This window comes from Dendrobates tinctorius, unplaced genomic scaffold, assembly GCF_039654945.1.
Source record: "Dendrobates tinctorius isolate UK_male_01 unplaced genomic scaffold, ASM3965494v1 ptg000209l, whole genome shotgun sequence".
Lineage (NCBI taxonomy): Eukaryota > Metazoa > Chordata > Amphibia > Anura > Dendrobatidae > Dendrobates > Dendrobates tinctorius.
In genome coordinates this window covers 7184512-7211422 of record NW_027361876.1, presented here as the reverse complement: position 1 = coordinate 7211422, position 26911 = coordinate 7184512, and the positions used below count along the sequence as shown (strand labels likewise).

Here is a 26911-nt window from a genome sequence, read left to right as displayed (position 1 = left end):
TAGCGGTGGTAAGTGGAGTTCATATTTGTGGGGTTGTCGTCACCTTTGTATTGTCAGGTGACATCAAGCCCACGGCGAGTCGTCTATGAGTCAACATAAAGTCCTTTATTTGAAATAAAACAAAACACACTTTTCCCTTTATATTTAAAAATAACAGTTATACTAACCTAATTCCACTGAATACCTCGTCTTCTGTAATAAAACAAAAATAAAAACAACATCTTTCACCTGTCTGTCGTTCTGTCCCACGCCATAATCCATGTTTGGGGGATAAATAGTATTCAACGTTGATGTATTCAACCTGGATGGTGCCAAGATGCACCCATCCAGGCTGAGAACCACTGGGGAATCAGCTGCTGCGAGCGCAGCATCAGTGACTTCATCTATTCTAGGTTACTGCCAGTCACCGAGGCTGCGTTCCCAGCTTGCAAATGAACTGTGGTGACCTCCCCTCCGGTGAAATCACCGCTAGCAAAGTGACAAAAAGTCTCACGGTGCAGAGGAGAGTTCACCACATTTCAGGAGCTAGTTCTAAGGTTCCAGTATCCAAGTAACTTTATAGAGGAAAAAAAGCTTTTTCTAGAATATAGAAATACAGATGTCATGTGACTGTGCGCTGTAACTGGTGAGCACCATTCATGGTCCTAGGTGTAGGTGTAGAGTGCCTGGGGTTTTCTACATCTGTAAACAATTGAGCTCTTCTTGATTCCTAGAAAGTGTATGCCTATTTAGGGCTCGCTCACGATGGCATAGCTTTGCTCATGCAAGAGAATTGGAGCAGATTATGCTAATGTCACTTGTCTCAAACTCTGTCAGAGTTTGATCCAAGTGTCATCTGAGTGTGATCAGATACTCATGAACCGCAGAACAGGTGCGAAGAAGACTGAGAACTTAATCCTAAACCCCTTTACGACCTTTAGCATATCCATAAGTCCAGGTCACCTGGTACTTATCGACCTTAGACATATGGATATGTCTAGGCGATTTTGCGCGCACAAAGGCTGTGTGTGGGAGATCTCCGCCGGGTGTCACACAGGAAAGTGTGATGCAAAGTGTCTGGCTTGAAACCTATTAATGACGCCCATAGTATTATCAGGCGGGCTGCTACAGCACTATAATATGCAACACACAGTGACAGACGCCCCAATAGACCAAGCCAACAGAAAGGGGCCCGGCTGCATCCTGCAAAAAGTGACATAAGTGTAAAAAATTAATGCATACAATGAGTACATTAAATGAGGTATTGGTTAATATTTTGACCAAAATACATAGAGCCTGCAAGCCAACGTCAAGGCTCCTCATGAAATTGCAGGTCCCTAACACTAATGTCAAAACAGCTAACATAGAAAAAATTCAAAAAAACTATTGGGGCATCTGTCACTGTGTGTTGCATATTATAGTGCTGTAGCAGCCCGCCTGATAATACTATGGGCATCAATAGGTTGCAAGGCAGACACTTTGCATCACACTTATATGTGTGACTTGCGTCCTATGCAAGCCTTATCTATGTGCATTTTTCCTACTAGGCAGCCAACCCCACCATGGTTTGTTAGGTGTGGGGTGGTTGTTTTTATCAGTAGTTTGCACCTGAGCTGCCCCTTGCCTTTATTAGTGGAGGCCCGCTGCATCCTGCTATATGTGCATTTGTCAACAGACAGGGTTTTGGTAAGCCCTTTAGTGATCACCACAAAAAAAACATGCTTAATCATCATACCCCTGAACAAAAAGTGGAATAACACACAATCAAAAAAGAGGTGAAAGCAAATAAAATGGTATAGCTGAAAACATCATCTTTTCCCAGAAAAGACAAGCCAAAATACTGCTCCAGCAGCAGAAAAATAAAAAAGTTATAACTCTCAGAATAAAACGATGCAAAAATATTTTTGATCTAAAATAGTTTTTGTTGTGCAAGTGCCAAAAAAAACAAATATGAGGATCACAATTATACTGACCCTAAGAATAAAGCCGCCTTATAATTTTATCACACAATAAACGGCATAAAAACAAAACAACAAAAAAAACCAGGGTTGTGGAGTCGGTAAGCCAAACCTGTGACTCCGACTCCTCAATTTCCCTTACACCGACTCCAACTCCACCTCCAACATACAGTATATTGCTTATATTTAAGTGAAAAATTTATTGTAGTACAATGTGAACATCAGACATTTAATCATTTTTATGATACAATAATCAAGATATTTTAAGTAGAACATAATATATATTGGAATACAATTTTAGAAAACAAAAAACTGTAATAAATTGTAAATATGTAATACACTATGTAATATCGATTACATATATATATCACTATGTAATAAACTATATAAGTGGCAAAAAAAAGTTTTCAACAAAAACATACTAAATAACATTTGTGCAGTCTATGAATTTGTTCTAAGAAATAGAATTGCCTCCATCAGATCCTCCTTCATAGATGACCTCAAATCTGACCTAATAATTTTAAGGCTAGAGAACAACCTCGCTACACTAACTTGGGTTGGAGGCAAAGCCGTCACCACATGGGCAACATCTCTAACAATTTCCGGGTATAAAGGAATTGCCTCATGCACAGTCAGTTTTGATGAACGGTTGAATTTTTCTATTTCTTTGAGAGCAAGTGAAACATTTTGATGAAATATGGTCAATCTGCTTGCTATAGGAGAAAGAGTGAATTCTTTTTCCTTGCAGCAACGCTTTGCCTGCTCCATGTCATCCAAATACTTGTCAAAATCAAACTTCCCATCTGATGATGAAGATATGGCAGCAGTAGCACTGTCAGGACCCAAGTCCTCTTGCGCCTGGCAGTCCTCCTGTAGGCCACTCATCCTAACTGCTACCTCAGTCAGAGCTTCTTTTCCTTTAGTAAGCTGTTGATCATCAAGCAGTATACAATGACTTGGGTCCACATAAACAGCTGCCAGAAAAATTTTATTTTCCAATAGCTGTGTCTCTCTCCATTTCATTGAAGCAGAAAAGCCATCTGTGAATAAACCTCCTCTTTGGGACAGGCAAAATAGCAAGTCCACTCCCTTATGAAAATGCCAGAAGTTAAATCCTCAGCTTGTATTTTTTTTAGTCACGGTAAATGGGTGATTAAGCAATTCCTTCAATTCAGCCACCTGTGTCCATTGACCTTCATTTAGGGTTACCTGAGGGTTCATCATATCTATAAGAAACGGTTTTAGTTCAAGCAATCGCTCAATCATTAAATAAGTGCTGCCCCACCGAGTGGCTTGATCAACAATTGTCCCTTTCACAGCACGTCTCTTCAAGATGGAATCAATTTTAAAGGTTTTGGCGGCAATAACCAATTTCCTCACTTTTCCAATCAGATTTCCAGCATGCCCCTCCTGCAGACTATCTCCTATTGCCAGCTGCAGCGTGTGCAGAACTTTCTCCAACTCGGGGCCCAGGAATCGGATCCTGTGCAGGGCAGGCACCCCTCCCCCTCCTCCAGTGAAGACGGCAGAAGACAGGACAGAGGAGGGGAGATGGCCCCTGAAGTCTGGAGCCGATGCAGCATACAAGTGAGTTTTGATAGGTGGGAGCCCCTGCTTCTAGGGTGGGGGGGCAGCTGCTCCCCCTACCCCTCGCTGGCTACGGCCATGATTCACACACAGCGTTTTTGTGGATCTGTTTTTTGCAGTAAGATGCAGTGACTCTGTGCATCCCAGCAAAGTCAATGGGTTTCAAGATATGACATTCAGACACATTGTTGTGTGAGGATCTGTTTTTGGGCTGAATGAGCATGTCAGTTTGTGTGGCGTTTTTCTAATCTGCTTTTGCTATTGAAAACATTATCTATCAGCTCAAAAACATTTCAGGTGATGCGATTTTTTAAAAAGCTGATCTGCTTTTGTAGCTGAAAAATGTATCCTCAAAAAACACAGCAAAAACGCTGTGTGTGAATGTAGCCTTAGATCAGGAATAGAGCAGCCATTTATAGGACATTTGATAACTTTCCCAAATTCCTATGAAAAAATATTCAGCACATTATGCATTGAACTACTGTACCCAATTTATTATATATTTTAGGAGTCGGTCCATTTTATACAGACTCCGACTCCACAGCCCTAAAAAAACAATTTCTGAATTGCTGGTTTTAATTCATTTTGCTCATTCTGCCTCCCAAAAATCAGAATAGAAGGCGATCAAAAAATGTCAAGTGTCCGAAAAAGATACCAATATAAATGTCAACTCGTTCCACAAATAAAAGAAAGCCCTCACATGACTGTCGGCCGAAATATGGAAGAATTATAGCTCACAGAAATAGAAAAAAAAAAAAATAGAGTGTGACAGCACCCAAACATAAAAAAAACTATATAAATCTGGTAACGCTGTAATCACACCAACCCAAAGAATAAAGTCGTCTAATCACTTATACCACAGGATGAACAACATAAATAAAACCAATTCTTCATCTGCTGTTGATTTGTTAATTCTGTCTCCCAAAGTTCACAGGCACACATTTATCCTGTGCTCTGCGCTGAGTGCTTACACCGGGGTTTTCGTATAAAATCACTGAAATACTTGATTCAGGCAGAACCCCTGGCGGAAGATTCACTATAATGAGGTAGATGGAGACACTGTGGACGCAGTCTGGACAATGATCCATTTTTTAAGGCATGCATAAAAACGCGTACCGCCACAGTTTTGTGAACGTCTGAAAAGAAAAGGACATCGCTGAACAGAGATAACTCTGCTACCTCATTATAGAGTATGAATCCTTCCGGGTCTCATCTGAATCACGTCACTTGGAGATTTAGATGGAAACCACAAAGTAAGTAAGTGATCATTGCGGAGCCCGCTGGACAAGTGTGATCCCAATGTTATGCAAATTGTTCCAACTAATAGCTTTAACTCAAACCACATAAAAAATCCCCACTCAGGTCTGTCATCTGTCAAAAGAAATATAGGAGCCATCCATGTTACTGGTAGCATAAAGGCTCTGGAAATTGGAAAAGCTGTCTTCCCCCCCCCCCCCCCCCCCAAAAAAAAAAAAAAGGAAATTCACCAAATTCTGGGCTCCTAAATCTAAATGCCCCTCTCCCTTCTGAGCCCCATTGTATGCCTAAGCCACATTTAGGGTTCACGTTTTGCATTTCTGTAGCAATGTAACCCAGCCTAATTTATGGTTATGTGTCTCCAGAAGCTTGAGTTGGGCATAATGTTCTGGTTACTACAATGTACTGGTCACTACAATGGCAGTTTGCACATTTCAATCAGCAACGTGGATTGTAGTTGCTGCTTGCTTCTGGAAAACACCCATGGAGTCAAAATTGTCACAACTGTAGAAAAAATTCCCAAAGGGGTTTATAATTTCCAAAATGGGGTAATTTGAGGGGGGATTCTGCTACTTTAGCACTTAAGTGCTCTGTATGTGAAGTCTGCAATCTATTCTAGCAAAATTTGAGCTCCAGAAGGCAAATAGCGCTCCATCCCGCCCGAGACTCGCTGTGTGGCTGAGCAGTACTGTACAGCCATATACAGCGTATTTCTATATTCAGCAGAAATTGTGGGACACATTTTGGTGTCATTTTTACCCATTTCCCAGTGTGAAAATGTAAAATACGGGGCTAAAACAAAATGTTGGTGGTAAAAAAGTATTTTTTTTTCTTCACTGCCCAATGACATAAAATTCTGTGACCTACCTGTACTGTCAACATAATCCCTACACCCCTCATTGAGAGGTGTAGTTTCTAAAATGGTGTCCCTTATGGAGGGGTTCTGTTCTGGCATCTCAGAGGCTCTGCCAATGTGACATGGCACCCTCAAACCAGTCCAGCAAAATCTGAACTTTAATATGACGCTTCCCTTTTGAGCTTTGTACTGTGCCTAAAAACTAGTTTTCAACCACATATGGGATATCAGCATACTCAGGAGAAATTGCAACCATTCGTAACCTTCTATACTGTTACTCACAAGAAAAGCATCCATTCCCTTCTTAAATTCATTCAGTGAGTTGGCCATCACCACTTCCTCAGGAAAAGAATTCCAGAGCCTCACTGCTCTTAGGCCATGTGCACAAACTGCAGTTTTTTCTGCGGTTCTGCTGCAGTTTTGACCGCAGCAGAACTGCAGCAGTTCTGCAGACAGTGTACAGTAGCATGTTATCCTATGGGATTAACATTCTGCTGTGCACATGCTGCGGATTTTTACCTGCAGAAAAGCTGCGGTTTTTTTTTTCCGCAGCATGTCAATTGTTTCTGCGGTTTCTGCTGCGGCTTGCCACCTATTCCATTGTCCAGGTGGCAAACCGCAGGTCAATCCGCAGGAAAAACCGCAGGTCATTTTACCTGCGGTTCTGCAGATATGAATCCGCAGACGAATTTGCAGTGTGTGCACATAGCCTTACCGTGAAGAACCCTCTTCTATGCTGGTGCAGAAATTGTCTTTCCTCCAAACGAAGAGAATGCCGCCTTGTTCTTGTCACAGTCCTTGGTACAAACAGTTCATTGGAGAGATCTCTGTATTGCCCTCTGATATACTTGTACATATATATTAGATCTCCCCTAAGCCTTCTCTTTTCTAGAGTAATAGACCTAATTTTGATAACCTTTCTGGGTATTGTAATAAACCAACTCCATTTATCATCTTAGTAGCCCGCCTTTGAACCCTTTCAAGTTCAGTAATGTCTTTCTTGAGCACCGGCGTCCAAAATAGCACACAATACTCCCAAGTGTGGTCTGACGAGTGATTTGTACAGAATTATGTTTTCATCTCGTGTCTCCAGACCTCTTCTAATGCATCCCAGCTGACATGTGGCTCTAGCAGCCACGAGTGGAACTGTGATCCACCTGCGGCTGTTAACTAGTTAAATGCCACTGTCAATCTCTGGACAGCGGCATTTAACTCGTGCTTCCAGCAAGCGCAGTGGAAATCCCGCCCATCAGTGACCCCGAATCACCGATGGGTTGGCATGACAACCAGAGACCTCCAGCAGACCTCTATGGTTGTCACTGCCGGATTACTATGAGCGCCGCCCAGTGGTCAACGCTCATAGCAAGTCAGCAATTTCGCTACAAACGGGCGATCTGTATGTAGCAGAGCCAATCAGATTATGGCAGCTTCTAGTCTCTCATGGAGATTATTGAATCATGCCAAAAGTAAAAAAAAAAGAAAAGTTTTTTAAAAAATAAAATTTAAAAGTTCAAATCACCCCTCTTTCGCCCCATTGAAAAGAAAACAATAAAAAAATACATATATGGTATCGCTGCATTCAGAATCGCCTGATCAGTAAAAAAAATAAACTGATCGCTAAACGGCGTAACAAGAAAGTCAAGATGCCAGAATTATGTTTTTTGGTCGCTGCAACATTGCATTAGCTCAGTGCACAAAACATAAGCCTTCAACCAACCCTAGATCATGAAAAATAGAGACACTACGGGCATTGGAAAATGGCGCAACTTTTTTTTTTTTTAAACAAACCTTGGAATTTGTTTTCACCATTTCTAAAGAAAGAAGCTAGATATGTTTGGTGTCTATGACCTGAAGAATCATAATGGCAGGTCAGTTTTAGCAAATAGGGAACAAGGTTAAAAAAAAAAAAAAAAAGTGGGATTGCACTTTTTTTTGCAATTTGCACTTGGATTTATTTTCCCGTTTTTCAGTACACAATATGTTAAAACCAATTGTGTCGTTCAAAACTACAATTCGTCCCGCAAAAAACAAGCCCTGACATGGCCATATTGAACGAAAAATTAAAAAAAAAAAAAAGTTATGGCTCTGGGAAGAAGGGGAGCAAAAAACCAAAAACACCTCCGGGGGTTATGGGGTTCAATGCATATCTAGCACAGATCTTACAGTTCACACAGCAAAGGTTTCTAGCAAAAAATGCCCCTCCCGTGCCAATTATCTAGGCTCTATTACTCACTAACCGACTCACCCAATTTCTTCTTTATTTCAGCCCACAGTTTACCTTTCCTGAAACAGGGACTCTGATTTAGATGCAATAAGCATAGTCCTAGGAAGTGAAAATGAATTGAGTAATAGGAGAAACACGTAATGTCTTGCTGAACTGCTGGGTCAGAGAGCAAACCCAGCCGTGAATGGCATTTCCCTGCGTGAATCCAGCAAATCTAAAGTCCACATGTTAGTCCTACAATGGACAGCGGCCAGAAACTGGTGCGGCCCTCCACCATGCCACACATTGGTACAAACAATACATCCCCAATACCTAAAACTAGCATCACTGGATTCTCACCAAAAATATTTCAGAGGCACCCTAAACTAATCATCTCTGACAGTTTTTCCCTTCCAGAAAAACAAGTTTAAGATTATTAGAATTTTTGTATTATAAAATGGCAGATTAAAGTAATATAATTGATAGAATATATCTTAAAATGTCTGAACAGTACAAATCCCAGTGCACTAATGCATGGGAGTATACAATGAAACCTTATGATGAGCCTTGGCCGTTATTATATAACCAGCTCTGAATAATGGAGAGTAGCCGTGTACAAAGGCATATACACGCAAAGGCCAGAAAAGCAAACCCTGTATAACTAAAAGTCTCCTTTACATGTATAATATAACCTTCCGATTGTATATTACTAAAGGGAACCTGTCAGCAGGGCTAAGAAATTTACCACTTCATGTCGTTTTAAACAGTACTTCAGCAACCTGTGTATAAGGCCGCACGAGAAGCATACGAGAAGCATGGCCGAGTCTCGCATGTTAATACCCGGTACTGCCCCCGAAGCGTGCGGCCGCATAGCAATACATGGAGCCGCATGTTCCGCTCCTGAGTGCCGGCGGCAGTGCCAGGTATTAACATGCGAGACTTGGCCAAGTTTCTCACATGTGTGATCCCAGCCTAAGAGCCGAGCACCCTCAAACATCTAAGGCCTGTTTCACACTTCAGTTTTTTTCCCATCAGCCAAGATCCGCCATTTTCCTAAAACAACGGATCCGCCATTTTGTTTGGCGGATCCGTTTTTTTCCCATTGACTTGCATTACTGGCGGATCTTGACGGATGGTCATCCGTCGGATGCGTTTTTTTGCGGAACCGCCAATTTTTTTGCGTCAGCCGACATGCCCGGACGGAGCTTTTTTTGGCTGAAGGATCCGCATTTTTGTACTGCGCATGCCCGGAGGAATGATCTCAGCCGCAAATTCACCCTGAAATCATTTCTTGCCAACGGTAATAAAACAAATTCATTCTCTCTCTCTCTCGTCCCCGGACTGCGGTTCCTTTAAAATTCTTCAGCCAACGGATCCGTCAAAAAACCGGTCCGCTGGCATCCGTTAACTTCAGTTTCCAACGGATCCGCTTTCCGCCATTTTGGCGGATTTTAACTGACAAGAAAAAACTGAAGTGTGAAACAGGCCTAAGAAAACAACTTTTCTCATCCTCCAGCGCAGTCTATTAAACAGCGGTCCCATGGTCTCTGCAGTAGCCAGGCCATTTGCCTTATCGACATGGCTGACATAATCATCAGTCAGCTGTGCCAGGGCAGGTCTTGTATCCAACTGTGCAGGCAGGAGATCTTGACAGGCTGTGTATGACGTAGGAGACATCTGCCACGTCAATCAAGATAGGAGGAACCGAGCATCACCCATAGAACTCGAATGCACCTATGATAAAATATATATGGATTTTTTCCCAGTTTGCTGGATTTGTTTTAGGTCCATGAGACAGTTTTTTCTATCTTTATCACATTAGTTTTTCAGAGATTTTGAACTTTTCGTACTGCCCCTGAGACCCGTTAGGCTGTGTGCCGATGTTGCGTTTTTGCAAGCGTTTACGCAGCGTTTGAGCCGGATCAGACGCTGCAGAAATGCTTAAAAGAAGCTTCCCATTAAATTTAATGCATTTTTGGCTTTTTGTGCCAATGCATGCGTTTTTAAATGCTCAGAAAACGCTTAGCGGCTACAAACGCAGCATGCTCATTCATTTCCGAATTGCTTCGCGTTTTTAGTCGTTCCCAGAAACCGCGCGGAAAAACGCATCAAAAACGCGCGGTTTCTGGGAAGGAGTCCGGCTTTCTGAGCATTTAAAAACGCTAACGTGGGCACATAGCCTTAAACAGTAAAATACGGACAGCACATGGATGATATCTCTTTGCCATACATTTCTTTTTTTTTTGCAGGGGGTCATATACTTAAATTTGATTGTTTAATCCGCAAGGCGGATCTATTAGGACATGCCTTCATTTTTGTTTTCAGTCCGTAAAAAAAGAACATTTGAAAAGTCACATTCATTGTAATACGTGAACTATATACAGTGGGGAAAAAAAGTATTTAGTCAGTCAGCATTAGTGCAAGTTCCACCACTTAAAAAGATGAGAGGCGTATGTAATTTACATCATAGGTAGACCTCAACTATGGGAGACAAACGGAGAAAAAAAAAATCCAGAAAATCACATTGTCTGTTTTTTTTTCATTTTATTTGCATATTATGGTGGAAAATAAGTATTTGGTCAGAAACAAAATTTCATCTCAATACTTTGTGATATATCCTTTGTTGGCAATGACAGAGGTCAAACGTTTTCTGTAAGGCTGGTTTCATTAGCGCATTTTCTGCGCGCGCACGGCCGGGGGTAGCTCCGCCCCCGATCCGGCTCTCTGGCCGGCGTGCCCGCCCCTTCCTTGTAGCGCCGCCTCCTAGCGGACAGCGGCGCCTGCGATCGGCGCACCCTATCTTTAGCATAGGGTGCGCCGATCGTGCGCAGGCCGTGCGCTAGTTGCGCTTTGACCTGCGCTGCGCACTTTTGACGGTGCGCCGTGCGCGACAAAATCGAAAAGTTTGATTTTGGCGCGCACGGCGCACCGTCAAAAGTGCGCAGCGCAGGTCAAAGCGCAACTAGCGCACGGCCTGCGCACGATCGGCGCACCCTATGCTAAAGATAGGGTGCGCCGATCGCAGGCGCCGCTGTCCGCTAGGAGGCGGCGCTACAAGGAAGGGGCGGGCACGCCGGGCAGAGAGCCGGATCGGGGGCGGAGCTACCCCCGGCCGTGCGCGCGCTGAAAATGCGCTAATGTGAAACCAGCCTAAGTCTTCACAAGGTTGCCACACACTGTTGTTGGTATGTTGGCCCATTCCTCCATACAGATCTCCTCTAGAGCAGTGATGTTTTTGGCTTTTCGCTTGGCAACATGGACTTTCAACTCCCTCCAAAGGTTTTCTATAGGGTTGAGATCTGGAGACTGGCTAGGCCACTCCAGGACCTTGAAATGCTTCTTACGAAGCCACTCCTTCGTTGCCCTGGCGGTGTGCTTTGGATCATTGTCATGTTGAAAGACCCAGCCACGTTTCATCTTCAATGCCCTTGCTGATGGAAGGAGGTTTGCACTCAAAATCTCACGATACATGGCCCCATTCATTCTTTCATGTACCCGGATTAGTCGTCCTGGCCCCTTTGCAGAGAAACAGCCCCAAAGCATGATGTTTCCACCACCATGCTTTACAGTAGGTATGGTGTTTGATGGATGCAACTCAGTATTCTTTTTCCTCCAAACACGACAAGTTGTGTTTCTACCAAACAGTTCCAGTTTGGTTTCATCAGACCATAGGACATTCTCCCAAAACTCCTCTGGATCATCCAAATGCTCTCTAGCAAACTTCAGACGGGCCCGGACATGTACAGGCTTAAGCAGTGGGACACGTCTGGCACTGCAGGATCTGAGTCCATGGTGGCGTAGTGTGTTACTTATGGTAGGCCTTGTTATATGGGTCCCAGCTCTCTGCATTTCATTCACTAGGTCCCCCCGCGTGGTTCTGGGATTTTTGCTCACCGTTCTTGTGATCATTCTGACCCCCCCACGGGGTGGGATTTTGCGTGGAGCACCAGATCGAGGGAGATTATCAGTGGTCTTGTATGTCTTCCATTTTCTAATTATTGCTCCCACAGTTGATTTCTTCACTCCAAGCTGGTTGGCTATTGCAGATTCAGTCTTCCCAGCCTGGTGCAGGGCTACAATTTTGTTTCTGGTGTCCTTTGACAGCTCTTTGGTCTTCACCATAGTGGAGTTTGGAGTCAGACTGTTTGAGGGTGTGCACAGGTGTCTTTTTATACTGATAACAAGTTTAAACAGGTGCCATTACTACAGGTAATGAGTGGAGGAAAGAGGAGACTCTTAAAGAAGAAGTTACAGGTCTGTGAGAGCCAGAAATCTTGATTGCTTGTTTCTGACCAAATACTTATTTTCCACCATAATATGCAAATAAAATGAAAAAAAAACAGACAATGTGATTTTCTGGATTTATTTTTCTCAGTTTGTTTCCCATAGTTGAGGTCTACCTATGATGTAAATTACAGACGCCTCTCATCTTTTTAAGTGGTGGAACTTGCACTATTGCTGACTGACTAAATACTTTTTTTCCCCACTGTATATGTAAAAAATAACAGTGCGCCTACCAAAAAACTTGGGGTGTGAAACCGGCCTAATTTGCACAAATAGACCTCAGTAGCCGGGATCCTGGAGCCAACTCACATGTTCAGGATTTGGTCAGGATTGCGCATGACAAAACGTATTAAATCCACTAAGAACATCTCTAGAATCTGCCCTTTTCTCACCATGAAAACAACAAAAACCCTCACTGTAGCATTGATCCACTCCCGCCTGGACTACTGCAACGCTCTATTAAAGGGAACCTGTCACTCCCCCAGGCGTTTTTAGAGCCACCTTGTGCAGCACTAATGCTGCATTCTGTCAAGGTGGCTCTGTTACTTAGCTACCGTTCCACCGCAGAAATAATTGTTTATAAAATCGTTCAAAAATACCTGAAATTTGACAGGGGGGCAGGTCTTTCCCCCTCTGACAGTGAAAATGAGGATGAGTGACCTCATGGAGAACAACATCCAACACTGCGGAGACACCATCACATGTTTCTCAACGCAGTGATTCTAGAGCAATGCCCCCATCCCTTATGGGAAATATGCAAAAACATGCAAAACAAGGGCCACGGAGACACCATCACGTGTTTCTCAACGCAAGCAATGACTAGCCAGGTCTTTCCCCGGGAAGGAACAACCACGGGAAGGGCAGTCTCCAATGAAGGAAACCACCTATGCCAAAACATGGTATCCATCCACAGACAGCTGTTTCGGTGTGTTGCCCCTCATCAGTGTGGAGTAGGAAACTGGCTAGTAGGAGCAATGCCTAGTAAAAGACTGTGAAAATGAGGATGAGTGACCTCATGGAGATCAACATCCAACACTGCGGAGACACCATCACATTTTTCTCAACGCAGTGATTCTAGAGCAATGCCCCCATCCATTATGGGAAATATGCAAAAACATGCAAAACAAAAGACGCGGAGACACCATCACGTGTTTCTCAACGCAAGCAATGACTAGCCAGGTCTTTCCCCCTCTGACAGACGCCTCGCATCCATCAGTCATTTCGTATGTGGCGCCGCCTCCTCAGTTTTCTTTTGAAATGCTGGCGCCTGCACTGTACTATAGTTTCGTGAGCATGCGCAGTTAGCGCTGCCAGACGTGCCCGTGCTCTCAGATCACATCCTGGCCTTCATATCGCGCGGCCACAGATCCCGCCCCGCAGTCGCTTATGATTTATTCACACTGCAGTGCTGGGAATCTTGGGCATGAGAACCGCAGAGAACTACATGGACATACTCGGACGCATCCGCTCTTCGCCAATCGTTACACTGGCTGACCATTCATTATAGGATCCAATTCAAAGTACTTGTTCTCACCCACAAAGCTATCCACAGTGCAGCACCCCCCCTACATCTCCTCCCTCATTTCTGTCTATCGGCCTAACCGACCGCTGCGCTCTGCAAATGACTTTCGACTAACCTCTGCACTAATCCGCACCTCCCACTCCCGACTTCAAGACTTCTCCTGCGCTGCGCCAATCCTGTGGAATGCTCTACCCCAAGAAATTAGGACTATCCACAATCTGAACCAGGGTGGATAAAAATCAATGTTTTTTTTTAAAAAAAATCAAAAAAAAAAAATCGGATTTTTTTGATTTAAATCGGATTTTTTTCAATAAACTGCTTTTTGAGGAAAATATTTTACCATCCAAAGGTTCTTCCATCATGAGATAAAGCTGAGTTGTTTAACTCAGTAGAATAAAGGCTGTATATGTGTAACATTCACAATGCTATGCTCTTCCAGAGGTTTCTGTAGGATTAGTGGGCAGTTTCTCTCCTATATTATCACAGACGCTCGCTTTACTTACGCAGTTCTCAAAATTGAATTTGACTCCGCAGAGGTCCCAGCCTCTTCTTCACGGCAAAAATGTTACAACATGAACAGAGTTGAGAAAAAGACCTTAATCCTATTGTTCTACAAACCTATGAATACAGAATCAACCCCTTCAGTGCCAAGTCCAAGAAGTTAGACAATATGTTTCTGATTGTTTGGAGTGGAATAGATCTGCACAACACAAGAAGAATGTGAATCTAAGTGTGAGGAGGAAGAAGGGCAAGCAGACAAGAAAATGAAATTGAAACTTTGAGCACAATACTGCAGCATAGCCACAGACAGACAAGTCTGGATCTGTTTGTGTGTACGATCTGAGGTTTATTACATTCTCTCCTTATAATGGCAGCAGGCCGTAAAAGAGACCCAGTTTGGGAATATTTTAATGAAGCTCCTTCGCCTATCGGTAAGGCAGGCATGCGTGCAAAATGCAAACGATGCAACAAAGAGACGCAAGGCCTGGTGGCAGGAATGAGGCAACATCATGAGATGTGCGGTGATGAAGATGACAAAAGAAACACTTCTGAACAGGCAGGATCTTCAGGTTGGTAAACATTTTTATTGAATCCTATTTCTAAAGACTGAACTGTCATGTGTGAGAAAAATTATATCTCTTATTATTACTGCATGTTACTGTCATTTGGTACAGTTATGAAGAAAAACAAATATTCCTGAAAATGTGTGCAAACTGTAAAGCGCTGCGGAATATGTTAGCGCTATATAAAAATAAAGATTATTATTATTATTCCTTTTGGGGCAGGGGCAGTGATGTGTTGTGTACAATAAGCAGAAATTGTATAAACAATAAAATAACAGAACAGTGGTGTCCAAATATGAATGATTAACCCCCATTAAACTGGGGAGAAAAAAGTAATATAAAAAGTGATTCTAAAAATCTTCATCTACTTGCATGTTAAAGTAGCAAGAACTAGTTTAGGTAGAAACTTTGATTTAAATCACTGATTTAAATCAAGCCTTACTGACTAGTGATTTAAATCGTGATTTAAATCAGTTAGATTTAAATCAAATCCAGCCTGATTTGAACAGTTTTAGGTGTTCCCTCAAAACACATTTGTTCAGAGCGGCGTATCACGTTCACTAATCAAAATCATTCTACAGTATGTGTAAGTGTGCATGAGTAGCCCATTCACTATATCTATCCCTCACTCCCTCAAGATGGCTGGACCATCATTGTAAATACACACCTGTACTCTGTATCTCCCAAACCACATTGTAAGCTCACACGAGCAGGGTCATCTTATCTTGCTTTACTTATTGTATTGTTAACGTTGTTACTTATGACTTGTGTTTTGGAACTGTTAAACTGTAACGCGCTGCGGAATATGTTGGCGCTATATAAAGATTTATTATTATGAGGGCTTTCGTATTGCGTTCTGTGTCCCCGTTGGGGCACAAGTCTAAAAATCCCCCTAAAAACAGGGTCTGGACGCATGCACCAATAGGGCCAATAGACTGTTAGGCAAAATTCACACTAAGCATTTTTGCATCATTTTTTAATGTGGTTTTTCAATGCAAATTTTCAGCTGCGTTTTACAGTACCAGCAAAGTCTGAGATTTCAGAAATCTCATGCACACAGCTTGGTTTTTTGTCATCAGGATTTTGTGCTTTGCATGGTTTTTTGCATGATGGAGCATGTCACTTCTTTCAATGTTCTTCACCAATTGAAATGAATGGGCGATAAAAAAAAAAAAAAAAGGCACTAAAATCGCACGTATCAGGTTTTACCGAGTTTTTTGTGCCAAAACCTGATTCTATGGAATAGGACTTTTTTTTCAACACTAAACTTTATCACCATGCACAAGACACAAACCTAGCATGCCAAAACTGCAGCAAAAGACACAAAAAAAAGCATAAAAACCATAACTTTTTTCTGCAGCTTCTTTCCTGCCCAGAGGTCACGTTCTGCTGCAGAAAAAAAACACTGACAAACGCCTAGTGTGAACTTACCCTTATGGTGATGGCAGCACAAGTGTGCGCTCTGCCGTGCACTTTTTCAGGAATGTACTCCTACAGGAGACAGACACTCAGATGCAGTCTACTACGTCTTAGTGCCTGCCTCCTTTAGGCATTTACTCCCGAAAAAAGTGCAAGACACTACCAAATGCAAACACTACCAAAAATGATGCACTGCAAACTGCGTACATGCTGCCAGCAGTGATGTCAGTAAGATTACCGCAGTTCATTGGCTATATCAGTCCTCCCATGCGGACTGTATTACACAGCGCAGCACATCAGTGACTAGGAGGCAAAAACTTGTGGACATCAAATGGTAGAAAGAAGGTGGAAAACGTCTGCTCATTGGGCCGGTTTCACACATTTGGGTCGGGAGGCTCTCATAGGCACAATGACACACAAAGTGATGTCAGGGTCCTTATATGACCAGGCACACAGGGTGTTAAAGTTGTCCAGTACTATAACTTTTTTTTTTTTCTTCATAAATCTTGCTATTATGTGCCACTCAAAACATCCACTGTATTTATTTTAGCAATATTACCTTTTATCATGCTGTAGCAGCACATCCTCAGTGCTGGCTCCAGCTCTCATGGGGTTAATCGCCAACTTCCTTTCTCCTGACTTCCTGTGCTCTAATACTACAAGTTCCATGATGCATTGCACTGGCCTGTAAGCCAGCACCTAGCACACCCACTCCAAAACACACCCAAACCCCTCCCTCCTCTCCCTTCAATCTGAAGTATTTTATTCCAACACATTGCAAGCACCTAGGCTGATGAGGAGAGGTCACATCAGGGTGGATGCGGAGCTGGGGAGAGGAGACAGATGCTGCAGAGCGACGGGGCTGTGACGTGCGGACGCAGCACCGCCCACAGCCCAGTCACTCTTGATGACTGACCGCAGTCTGTGGAGGCTGGGTCACGCCTGGCTGATGTCACGACAAGTTCCAGAGTCAGGAACTTGTCATGATGTCAGCGGATATTAGCGGCGGCTGCAGTCTGGGGAGTCACGTGACCCGGACTCAGCCGCCGGCATAGCGCTGCTCAGAGGCTATTAGGACTGCACAAGGTATTAAACAAAACCATTGTCTTACAGTATTATATTGATATGCCCACTCTGGAAAGTAGTGGACAACCCCTTTAATGATGTTAGGAACATATCGCCGGGCACTCGGGTGGTTATGGCAAGGTCTTATATAACTGGGTTGGTAATTACAGCAGGGCCTTATATGATCAGACACACAGAAGGTATCCACAACGGGGCTTTACATGACGAAGTACTCAGGCACCAAAGACGGCAGGGCCTCATATGACTGAACATCAATGACAGCAGGGCCTTATATGGCCGGGCGAGCGGCGGTGACGGCTGGGGGCCTTACGTGGCCGGGCGAGCGGCGGTGACGGCTGGGGGGCCTTACGTGGCCGGGCGAGCGGCGGTGACGGCTGGGGGCCTTACGTGGCCGGGCGAGCGGCGGTGACGGCTGGGGGCCTTACGTGGCCGGGCGAGCGGCGGTGACGGCTGGGGGGCCTTACGTGGCCGGGCGAGCGGCGGTGACGGCTGGGGGGGCCTTACGTGGCCGGGCGAGCGGCGGTGACGGCTGGGGGGGCCTTACGTGGCCGGGCGAGCGGCGGTGACGGCTGGGGGGGCCTTACGTGGCCGGGCGAGCGGCGGTGACGGCTGGGGGGGCCTTACGTGGCCGGGCGAGCGGCGGTGACGGCTGGGGGGCCTTACGTGGCCGGGCGAGCGGCGGTGACGGCTGGGGGGCCTTACGTGGCCGGGCGAGCGGCGGTGACGGCTGGGGGGCCTTACGTGGCCGGGCGAGCGGCGGTGACGGCTGGGGGGCCTTACGTGGCCGGGCGAGCGGCGGTGACGGCTGGGGGGCCTTACGTGGCCGGGCGAGCGGCGGTGACGGCTGGGGGGCCTTACGTGGCCGGGCGAGCGGCGGTGACGGCTGGGGGGCCTTACGTGGCCGGGCGAGCGGCGGTGACGGCTGGGGGGCCTTACGTGGCCGGGCGAGCGGCGGTGACGGCTGGGGGGCCTTACGTGGCCGGGCGAGCGGCGGTGACGGCTGGGGGGCCTTAAGTGGCCGGGCGAGCGGCGGTGACGGCTGGGGGGCCTTAAGTGGCCGGGCGAGCGGCGGTGACGGCTGGGGGGCCTTAAGTGGCCGGGCGAGCGGCGGTGACGGCTGGGGGGCCTTAAGTGGCCGGGCGAGCGGCGGTGACGGCTGGGGGGCCTTAAGTGGCCGGGCGAGCGGCGGTGACGGCTGGGGGTCTAACATACGCAAGTGACAGGTGGGGGTCTTACATAGTGGGGCGGCGGTGACAGCTGAGGGTCTCACATGGCCGGGCGGCGGTGACGGCTGGGGGTCTCACATGGCCGGGCGGCGGTGACGGCTGGGGGTCTCACATGGCCGGGCGGCGGTGACGGCTGGGGGTCTCACATGGCCGGGCGGCGGTGACGGCTGGGGGTCTCACATGGCCGGGCGGCGGTGACGGCTGGGGGTCTCACATGGCCGGGCGGCGGTGACGGCTGGGGGTCTCACATGGCCGGGCGGCGGTGACGGCTGGGGGTCTCACATGGCCGGGCGGCGGTGACGGCTGGGGGTCTCACATGGCCGGGCGGCGGTGACGGCTTACACCGGGAGCATACAATGCAGGACCCGCACACCATGTCACCCTCAGTATAATAGCACAGTCCACACCCGCCAGCAGACAGCCGCTCGTTCACGGCCGTGCACACACCCTGCACTAGGAAGTGCCTGTCATTCACGTGTGGCGGCCATAGAGCAGTCTCACCAGCTGCAGGATCCTCCTGAACATGTCTCCTGTGTGCGCAGTGCGAGGACGGACGCGGCTCTGACGAAGGCTCCGGCGGTGTCTTCTCTATTCTGTACCGGAGGAATCACACAGACATAAGGACCGTCTCTTCTCGATCATCCAAACCAGCGACAATGTTTACACGCCAAACCTCCTGTTCTGTCAAACGCTGAGCCTGCTCTCTCGGGCGCCACCTGGCGTCAGTCCTCCCACCTCCTCCTCAGCAGGCTGGGCATCTGTGCCCCGGAATGTGGAGGAAATACAAGTGTGCGCACAGCAGGACACAACTCGCCCTTGGAAAAGGAGTGAAGTACTCAGCCCACCCCCAGGAGCACAGAGCAGGCCTAGCCCGCTGCCCACCCCCAGGAGCACAGAGCAGGCCTAGCCCGCTGCCCACCCCCAGGAGCACAGAGCAGGCCTAGCCCGCTGCCCACCCCCAGGAGCACAGAGCAGGCCTAGCCCGCTGCCCACCCCCAGAAGCACAGAGCAGGCCTAGCCTGCTGTCCACCCCCGTAGCACAGAGCAGGCCTAGCCCGCTGCCCACCCCCAGGAGCACAGAGCAGGCCTAGCCCGCTGCCCACCCCCAGGAGCACAGAGCAGGCCTAGCCCGCTGCCCACCCCCAGGAGCACAGAGCAGGCCTAGCCCGCTGCCCACCCCCAGGAGCACAGAGCAGGCCTAGCCCGCTGCCCACCCCCAGGAGCACAGAGCAGGCCTAGCCCGCTGCCCACCCCCAGGAGCACAGAGCAGGCCTAGCCTGCTGTCCACCCCCGTAGCACAGAGCAGGCCTAGACAGCTGCCCACCCCCGTAGCACAGAGCAGGCCTAGCCCGCTGCCCACCCCCGTAGCACAGAGCAGGCCTAGCCCGCTGTCCACCCCCGTAGCACAGAGCAGGCCTAGCCCGCTGTCCACCCCCGTAGCACAGAGCTGGCCTAGCCTGCTGTCCACCCCCGTAGCACAGAGCTGGCCTAGCCTGCTGTCCACCCCAGGAGCACAGAGCAGGCCTAGACAGCTGCCCACCCCCGTAGCACAGAGCAGGCCTAGCCCGCTGTCCACCCCCGTAGCACAGAGCAGGCCTAGCCCGCTGTCCACCCCCGTAGCACAGAGCTGGCCTAGCCTGCTGTCCACCCCCGTAGCACAGAGCTGGCCTAGCCTGCTGTCCACCCCAGGAGCACAGAGCTGGCCTAGCCCGCTGTCCACCCCAGGAGCACAGAGCAGGCCTAGCCCGCTGTCCACCCCAGGAGCACAGAGCAGGCCTAGCCCGCTGTCCACCCCAGGAGCACAGAGCAGGCCTAGACAGCTGTCCACCCCAGGAGCACAGAGCAGGCCTAGACAGCTGTCCACCCCAGGAGCACAGAGCAGGCCTAGACAGCTGTCCACCCCAGGAGCACAGAGCAGGCCTAGACAGCTGTCCACCCCAGGAGCACAGAGCAGGCCTAGACAGCTGTCCACCCCAGGAGCACAGAGCAGGCCTAGACAGCTGTCCACCCCAGGAGCACAGAGCAGGCCTAGACAGCTGTCCACCCCAGGAGCACAGAGCAGGCCTAGACAGCTGTCCACCCCAGGAGCACAGAGCAGGCCTAGACAGCTGTCCAATGACTTTACATAGCAGACTAAGGCCCTGTGCAGATTCTGTGCAGTTCTGCAGCAGATTTGGCCCTGCAGAACGTGATGTACAGTACCATTTAAGGCTATGTAAAACAAAAACCGCAGTGCACATGCTGCAGATTTTTCCACGCAGATTTGGTGCGGAATAAAAGAAGCAGCATGTCGCTTCTTTTGTGCGGTTTTGCTGCAGTTTTCCACCTGCAGATTTGGTGCGGAATAAATTAGGCTATGTGCACACGGTGCGGATTCTGCTGTGGAATTTTCCATGCAGATTTTGCTAAATCTGCAGGTAAAATGACCTGCGTTTTACCTGCAGTTTTAGTGCAGATTCAGGCCATGTGCACACGATGCAGATTTCCAGCGGATCCGCAGCAGATTTTACCACGCAGAAACGCTGCATATCCGCATTGTGATGTACAGTAGCATGTTAATCAATAGAAGAAAAAAACGCTGTGCAGACGCTGCGGATTTTTCCACGCGGTTTTCTTGTTCAAAATATACAGCATGTCACTTCTTTTGTGCGGTTTTCCACCTGCTCCATTCTCCAAATCCGCAGGGGGAAAAGCGGAAGAAATCCGCAGGAAAAATGCAGGTCATTTGACCTGCGGATGTCTTCAATTCTGCGCGGAAAAATCCGCAGGGCTCAAAAGTACGTGTGCACACAGCCTCAGTGCAGTTTTTGTGCGGATTTCCCCTGCAGTTTTCACCTGCAGATTTCTATAATGGAGCAGGTGGAAAACTGCAGCAAAACCGCACAAAAGAAGCGACATGCTGATACTTTTATTCCGCTCCAAATCTGCAGCATGTGCACAGCGTTTTTTGTTTTACATAGCCTTAAATGGTACTGTGCATCATGTGTAGTTCTGCAGGGCCAAATCTGCTGCAGAATCTGCACAGTGTGCACAGGGCCTTATAGGGTATGTGCACACGCTGTGAATTCTGCTGCGTTTCCGCAGCGTTTTTGGCCCTGCAGAAACGCAGATTTTGCTGCGTTGTACAGTACCTTTATTTCCTATGGAAATAAAAAAAAGCAGCGCACATGCTGCAGATTTTTCCGCGGTTTACAATCCGCAGCATGTCAATTCTTTTGTGCAGAAACGCTGTGGTTTCATACCTCATCCATTATGAGGTGTAAAACCGCAGGACTTTAGTCCTGCGGATTTATCTGCGGTTTTCACTACAAAATCCGCAGAGCCAAAAAACTCTGTGTGCACATACCCATAGAAATCTGCAGGTGAAAACTGCAGGGGAAATCCGCACAAAAACTGCACTAAATCTGCACTAAAACTGCAGGTAAAACGCAGGTCATTTTACCTGCAGATTTAGGAAAATCTGCGCGGAAAATTCCACAGCAGAATCCGCACCATGTGCACATAGCCTTAGGGTGAGTGCACACATTTAGGATTGTGCTGTGTTTTTTCCACGCGGATTTTGCTAAATCCACAAGTAAAATGACCTGCGGATTTAGTGCAGAGTTCCTGCAGATTTTGTGCAGTTTTCACCTGCGTTTTTAGGCTACGTTCTCACGTAGCGGAACTCTCGCAGAAATTACCGGGAGAATTCCGAATTCCATTCCGCGGGAAAATCACATTTTAAATTCCCGCAATTTTCCCGTGGAAAAACTAGCATTTTGCAGGCGTTATTAGCTTGCAGAATTGCTAGCGTTTTCAAAGCGATCTGTAGCATCGCTTGGAGAACTGATTGACAGGTTGGTCACACTCGTCAAACATAGTGTTTGACGAGTGTGACCAACTTTTTACTATTGAGGCTGTCTATGCAGCATCAATAGTAAAAGATAGGATGTAAAAAATAATAAAAAAAATAAAAAATATTGTTATTCTTACCTTCCGACATCCCGCGCAGCCTTCCCGCCTCTCTCCACGCTCCCGGTCCCAGTAATCCTTTGCGAGAATTACCGCGATGACGTCTGTTCTCGCGGGATCACAACGTCTCGTGGATGACCGCGAGACTTAGCGATCCTGCGAGAACGGACGTCATCACTCGCAAAGGATTACTGGGAACGGGAGCGTGGAGAGAGGCGGGAAGGCTGCGCGGGACGTCGGAAGGTGAGAATAACAATATTTTTTATTTTAAATTCTATTTTTTACAGGGATATGGTACCCAAAGCCCGGAGGACAGTCTCCTCTCCTCCGAACAGTCTCCTCTCCTCCGGACCGTGGGTACCATCCGCAAATGTTCTGCTTACTTTTCGCATGGTGTGCACAGCCACATGCGGAAAGTAAGCAGAACAATGCATTCCTATGGGTGCGGGATCGCCGCGATTCCGCTAAATGAGCATGCTGCGTTTTTTACCGTGAAGTGATTCCGCCGCGGTAAAAACCGCAGCATTAGCACAGTATTGCAGAATCCCATAGGAATGCATGGTATGCTTATTTTTCGCGGTTAAAACCGCCGCGAAAAAAACGCCACGTGTGATCGTAGCCTTACACCTGCAGATTCCTATAATGGAGCAGGTGTAAAATGCTGCAGAATCCGCACAAAGAATTGACAAGCTGCAGATATGAACCCACAACGTTTCTGCTGTGGATTTTTCCGCAGCATGTGCACAGCGTTTTTATTTTACATAGAATATAATGGTGCTGTACACTGCAGGAGAAACTGCTGCGGATCCGCAGGACCAAATCCACAGCAGAATCCACACCGTGTGCACAGACCCTAAGGGCCCATACTCACTTGTGAGAGACTCGCGCGAAAACCAGACACAGCCGCCGGCACAATTGGACCGGAGCGTGCGGCTACATGTATTTCTATGCAGCCGCAGGCTCCGGTCCCAGTGCCGGGTTTTCATGCGAGAGACACGCACGAGAATCGCGTGAGTCTCTCGCAAGTGAGTATGAACCCTAAGGCTAAGTTCACTTTTACATTTGGATGGTCTGCGTACGTCCTCCCTTAAGCTCTGCCTACTTCCGCATGCGTCCTGCGTACCAATCTTTAACATTGGGTATGCAGAGACATGCGTTGTATGCAGATGCGTCCACATGCGGCGTTTTGACGTGCCCGCCGAACACACAGAAATGCAACATGTGCACAGATATAGCACCATAAGGGTAACCACTACAACAAAATCAGCCCAGAGGGCGATAGCTATGGGCGAGGTACTCGTTTCTTACAAGACAGCACGCTACATAAAGATGGAAGTCCTGGCTGGGTTTGTGGACTTGTGCTATGGGGGCGCTACAGCCTTACAGGCCATAGGTTACTAATGACTCATGTTGGCCAGGACCAGATGTTGAGGACATCAGTGACGGAGACCACCAGTTGAAAATAAACTTTCTACAGTACTTACAGATAACTTTGTGCTAAGGGGTAAGGTTTCTTCTTGTGGAGAGTGACATGCCAGCTCTGGCTTGTCAAGGTAAGGAGGCTTATTGGCCGTGCAATGGTCCTCTGGGAAAATAATATGCAAATTGCCACTTCAGAGAAAAAGAGGACTTGAACTCTATAGCACAACCTGTTGGTAGTAGCGATCCTACAAGTCACAATCAACCCTTTAACGAGTCTTGTAACCTATTCCGCGGGAAATATGCGAGCAAATCGCATTTTAATTTCTGCCTATTTCCCGCAGAAAAACTAGCGATTTGCAAGCGTAATTAGCTTGCTTGGCAAACTGATTGACAGGTTGGTCACACTTGTCAAACATAGTGTTTGACAAGTGTGACCTACTTTTTACTATTGAGGCCGCCTATGCAGCATCAGTAGTAAAAAGATCTAATGTTAAAAAAAATAAAAAATGGTGTTTTTCTTACCTTCAGACGTCCCGCGCAGCGTTCCCGATCATCGCGATGCTCCCGGCAGGTCCCGTTTCCAGTGATGCATTGCGCTCTCGGGTCTCGCGTGACTGCGACATCATCAAAGGTCATTGTCGCAATACATTACTGGGAACGGGAGCATCGTGGAGGCCTGGGAATGCTGTGCGGGACATCGGAAGGTGAGAATATGACGATTTTTTTTATTTTCATTCTATTTTTTACAGGGATATGGTACCCAGAGCCAGGAGGAGTATCTGCTCTTCTCCATCCCCTGGGTACCATCCGCAAATATTCTGCTTACTTTTCGCATGGTGGGCACAGCCACATGCGGAAAGTAAGCAGAACAATGCATTCCTATGAGGGCGGAATCACCGCGATTCCGCAAAATTAATGAGCATGCTGCGTATTTTTCCGCTATGCGATTCCGCCGCGGAAAGATCCGCAGCATTAGTACAGCATTGTGGAATCTCATAGGATTGTATGGAATGCTTTTCTTTTTGCGTTTTCGCGGCAAAATCGCGCGTTTAAAAACTCATTGAAAACGCAATAAAATGCTACGTGTGAACACAGCCTAAGAGAGCAGCTGCTAAAAAGCTATTACAAACCAGCAAACAGATATTTGAAGCTGCTGGTGCCTCTGGAATCCCTCGAACCTCAAGGTGTAGGATCCTTCAAAGGCTTGCTGTGGTGCATAGACCTACTATTTGGCCACCCCTAAACAGTGCTCACAAGCAGAAACGGTTGCAGTGAGCCCAGACATACCTGGAGACTAATTTTCAAACAGTCTTGTTTATTGATGAGTGTCGAGCAACCCTGCATGGTCCAGATGGATGGAGTAGTGGATGGCCACCATGTCCCAACAAGAGGGGTGTAAATTATTTTTCTCTCTGCGTCTGTGCGCCTCTGGGAATGAAAGCCAGAGGGTGGGAATAATTATTTATTAAGGGGGCTCCACAGGCTTGGGCTTTTTATCTCTCTCCCTCCTCTCTGGAATGTATGTCTGTGGATCTGTTTTTTGAGGCTCTTGGGCATATTTACGATTAGCCTGATAGAGTGCATCTGGCTGAGGATATGGTGATAAGTGTGACACAGGAGAAGCACTCTGCTGAGTGGTTTTGTTCCAAGTTCAGACGCTGGGCGGCTGAGATAGCCTGGAATGATGCTGCCTTAAGAGGGCTGTTCCGCAGTGGCCTGTCAAACCGTTTGCAGGATGCTTTGGCCTTGCATCCTTCCCCGGATTTCCTGAAGGACTCCATAACCCAGGCTGTCCGTGTGGACCGTAGGCTCTGTGCCAGAGGGGTGATGCAGCAGGAAACCCCTTTATACTCCAGCTCAGGGGACACCACGTCACCTACAGAACCCATGGAGGTGGGAGCCATCTCGGTCAAAGAGAGAGAGGTGATGCCGCAGAGATAGCCAGCTGTGCTTTTACTGTGGAGCCCCGGGACACTGGAAAAAGGACTGTCCTCCTTGTCCTTCCTCATCTAAGATGTCAGGAAACCCTTAAGTCTGGGTAACAATCGAGGAGGTTGCCCAGACTCTCAGGTACAATTTTCCTCATTTGCTAAAATCCTCCAGGTGGAGTTGGAGGTTGTTGGTGGCCCCGTTTTGACCACCGCTTTTGTTGACTGTGGATCTACCATCAATTTAATTGACTCTTGTGTTGTGACTCTTTTTATAAGATAGGGACAGTTAGGCTTGAATCCCCTGTCAAGGTGATGGCTATTGACTCCTCTCACCCGAGAGGGAATCTGTTTTGTGTGAGGTTTTCTCACTAAGAGTGGGTCCTGCTCATGTGGAAAACAAGCTCTTTTGTCTTTAATAATTTGTCTGCGGGTTTGGTTTTAGGTATGCCTTGGCTTCAGCGCCATAACCCCGTTATTGATTGGGTAACTGGGGAAATTATGCAATGGGGGTCCAATTGTACCAGTCTGTGTTGCAATTCTGTGCGGTTGTCTACCCCTTTAAAATCTGTATCTGTGTTGTCTGTCGGTCTGGAGGGTATTCCGGAGTACCTAAAAGACTTTGAAGACGTGTTCTCCAAAAGCGAGGCTGAGGTGCTACCACCACATAGACCTTTCGATTGTGCCATTGACTTAGTTCCTGGGGCTAAACTTCCCAAGGCTCACTTGTTTAATCCGTCCAGGCCCGAGCGCCAAGCCATGAAGGAGTATATTGCGGAGAGTCTCCGCAAAGGGCATATTCGCTCTTCTGTCTCGCATGTAGCCGCTGTTTTTTTTTTTTTTAGTTAAGAAAAAAGATGGTGGTTTGCTGCCGTGCCTCGACTTTCGGGAAGTCAACAAGATTACCGTGAGAAACACGTATCCAGTCCCCCTCATTCCGGAACTGTGTAACCAACTCTCGGGGGTCAATTGGTTTTTCAAGCTTGATTTACGGGGGGCCTATTCTCACGTCTGAAGGACTGTTTGAGAACCTGGTCATGCCCTTTGGTCTGACTAATGCTCCTGCTATTTTTCAAAATGTTATCAATGTCATTTTTTCTGATCTGATTGGGCACTTTGTGGACATTTATCTTGAAGACATTTTAGTGTACTCACCTGATAGTCAATCC

The 26911-nt window shown here is 47.2% G+C and overlaps 1 protein-coding gene across 2 annotated transcripts in view; it reads right to left on the bottom strand.

Moving 5' to 3' along the window:
• The window catches only part of EEA1 (early endosome antigen 1), a 278411-nt gene extending 259132 nt beyond the window's left edge, over window positions 1-19279 (bottom strand). Inside the window, exon 1 of one of the 2 annotated variants that reach the window (XM_073554267.1) lies at window positions 18943-19279. In XM_073554267.1, the coding sequence (XP_073410368.1) occupies window positions 18943-18966 (24 nt within the window). In that variant the 5' untranslated portion in view covers window positions 18967-19279. The remainder of the gene's footprint in view (window positions 1-18942) is intronic. The other variant, XM_073554268.1, reaches the window with a different exon arrangement.
• Window positions 19280-26911: the final 7632 nt, after the last annotated feature.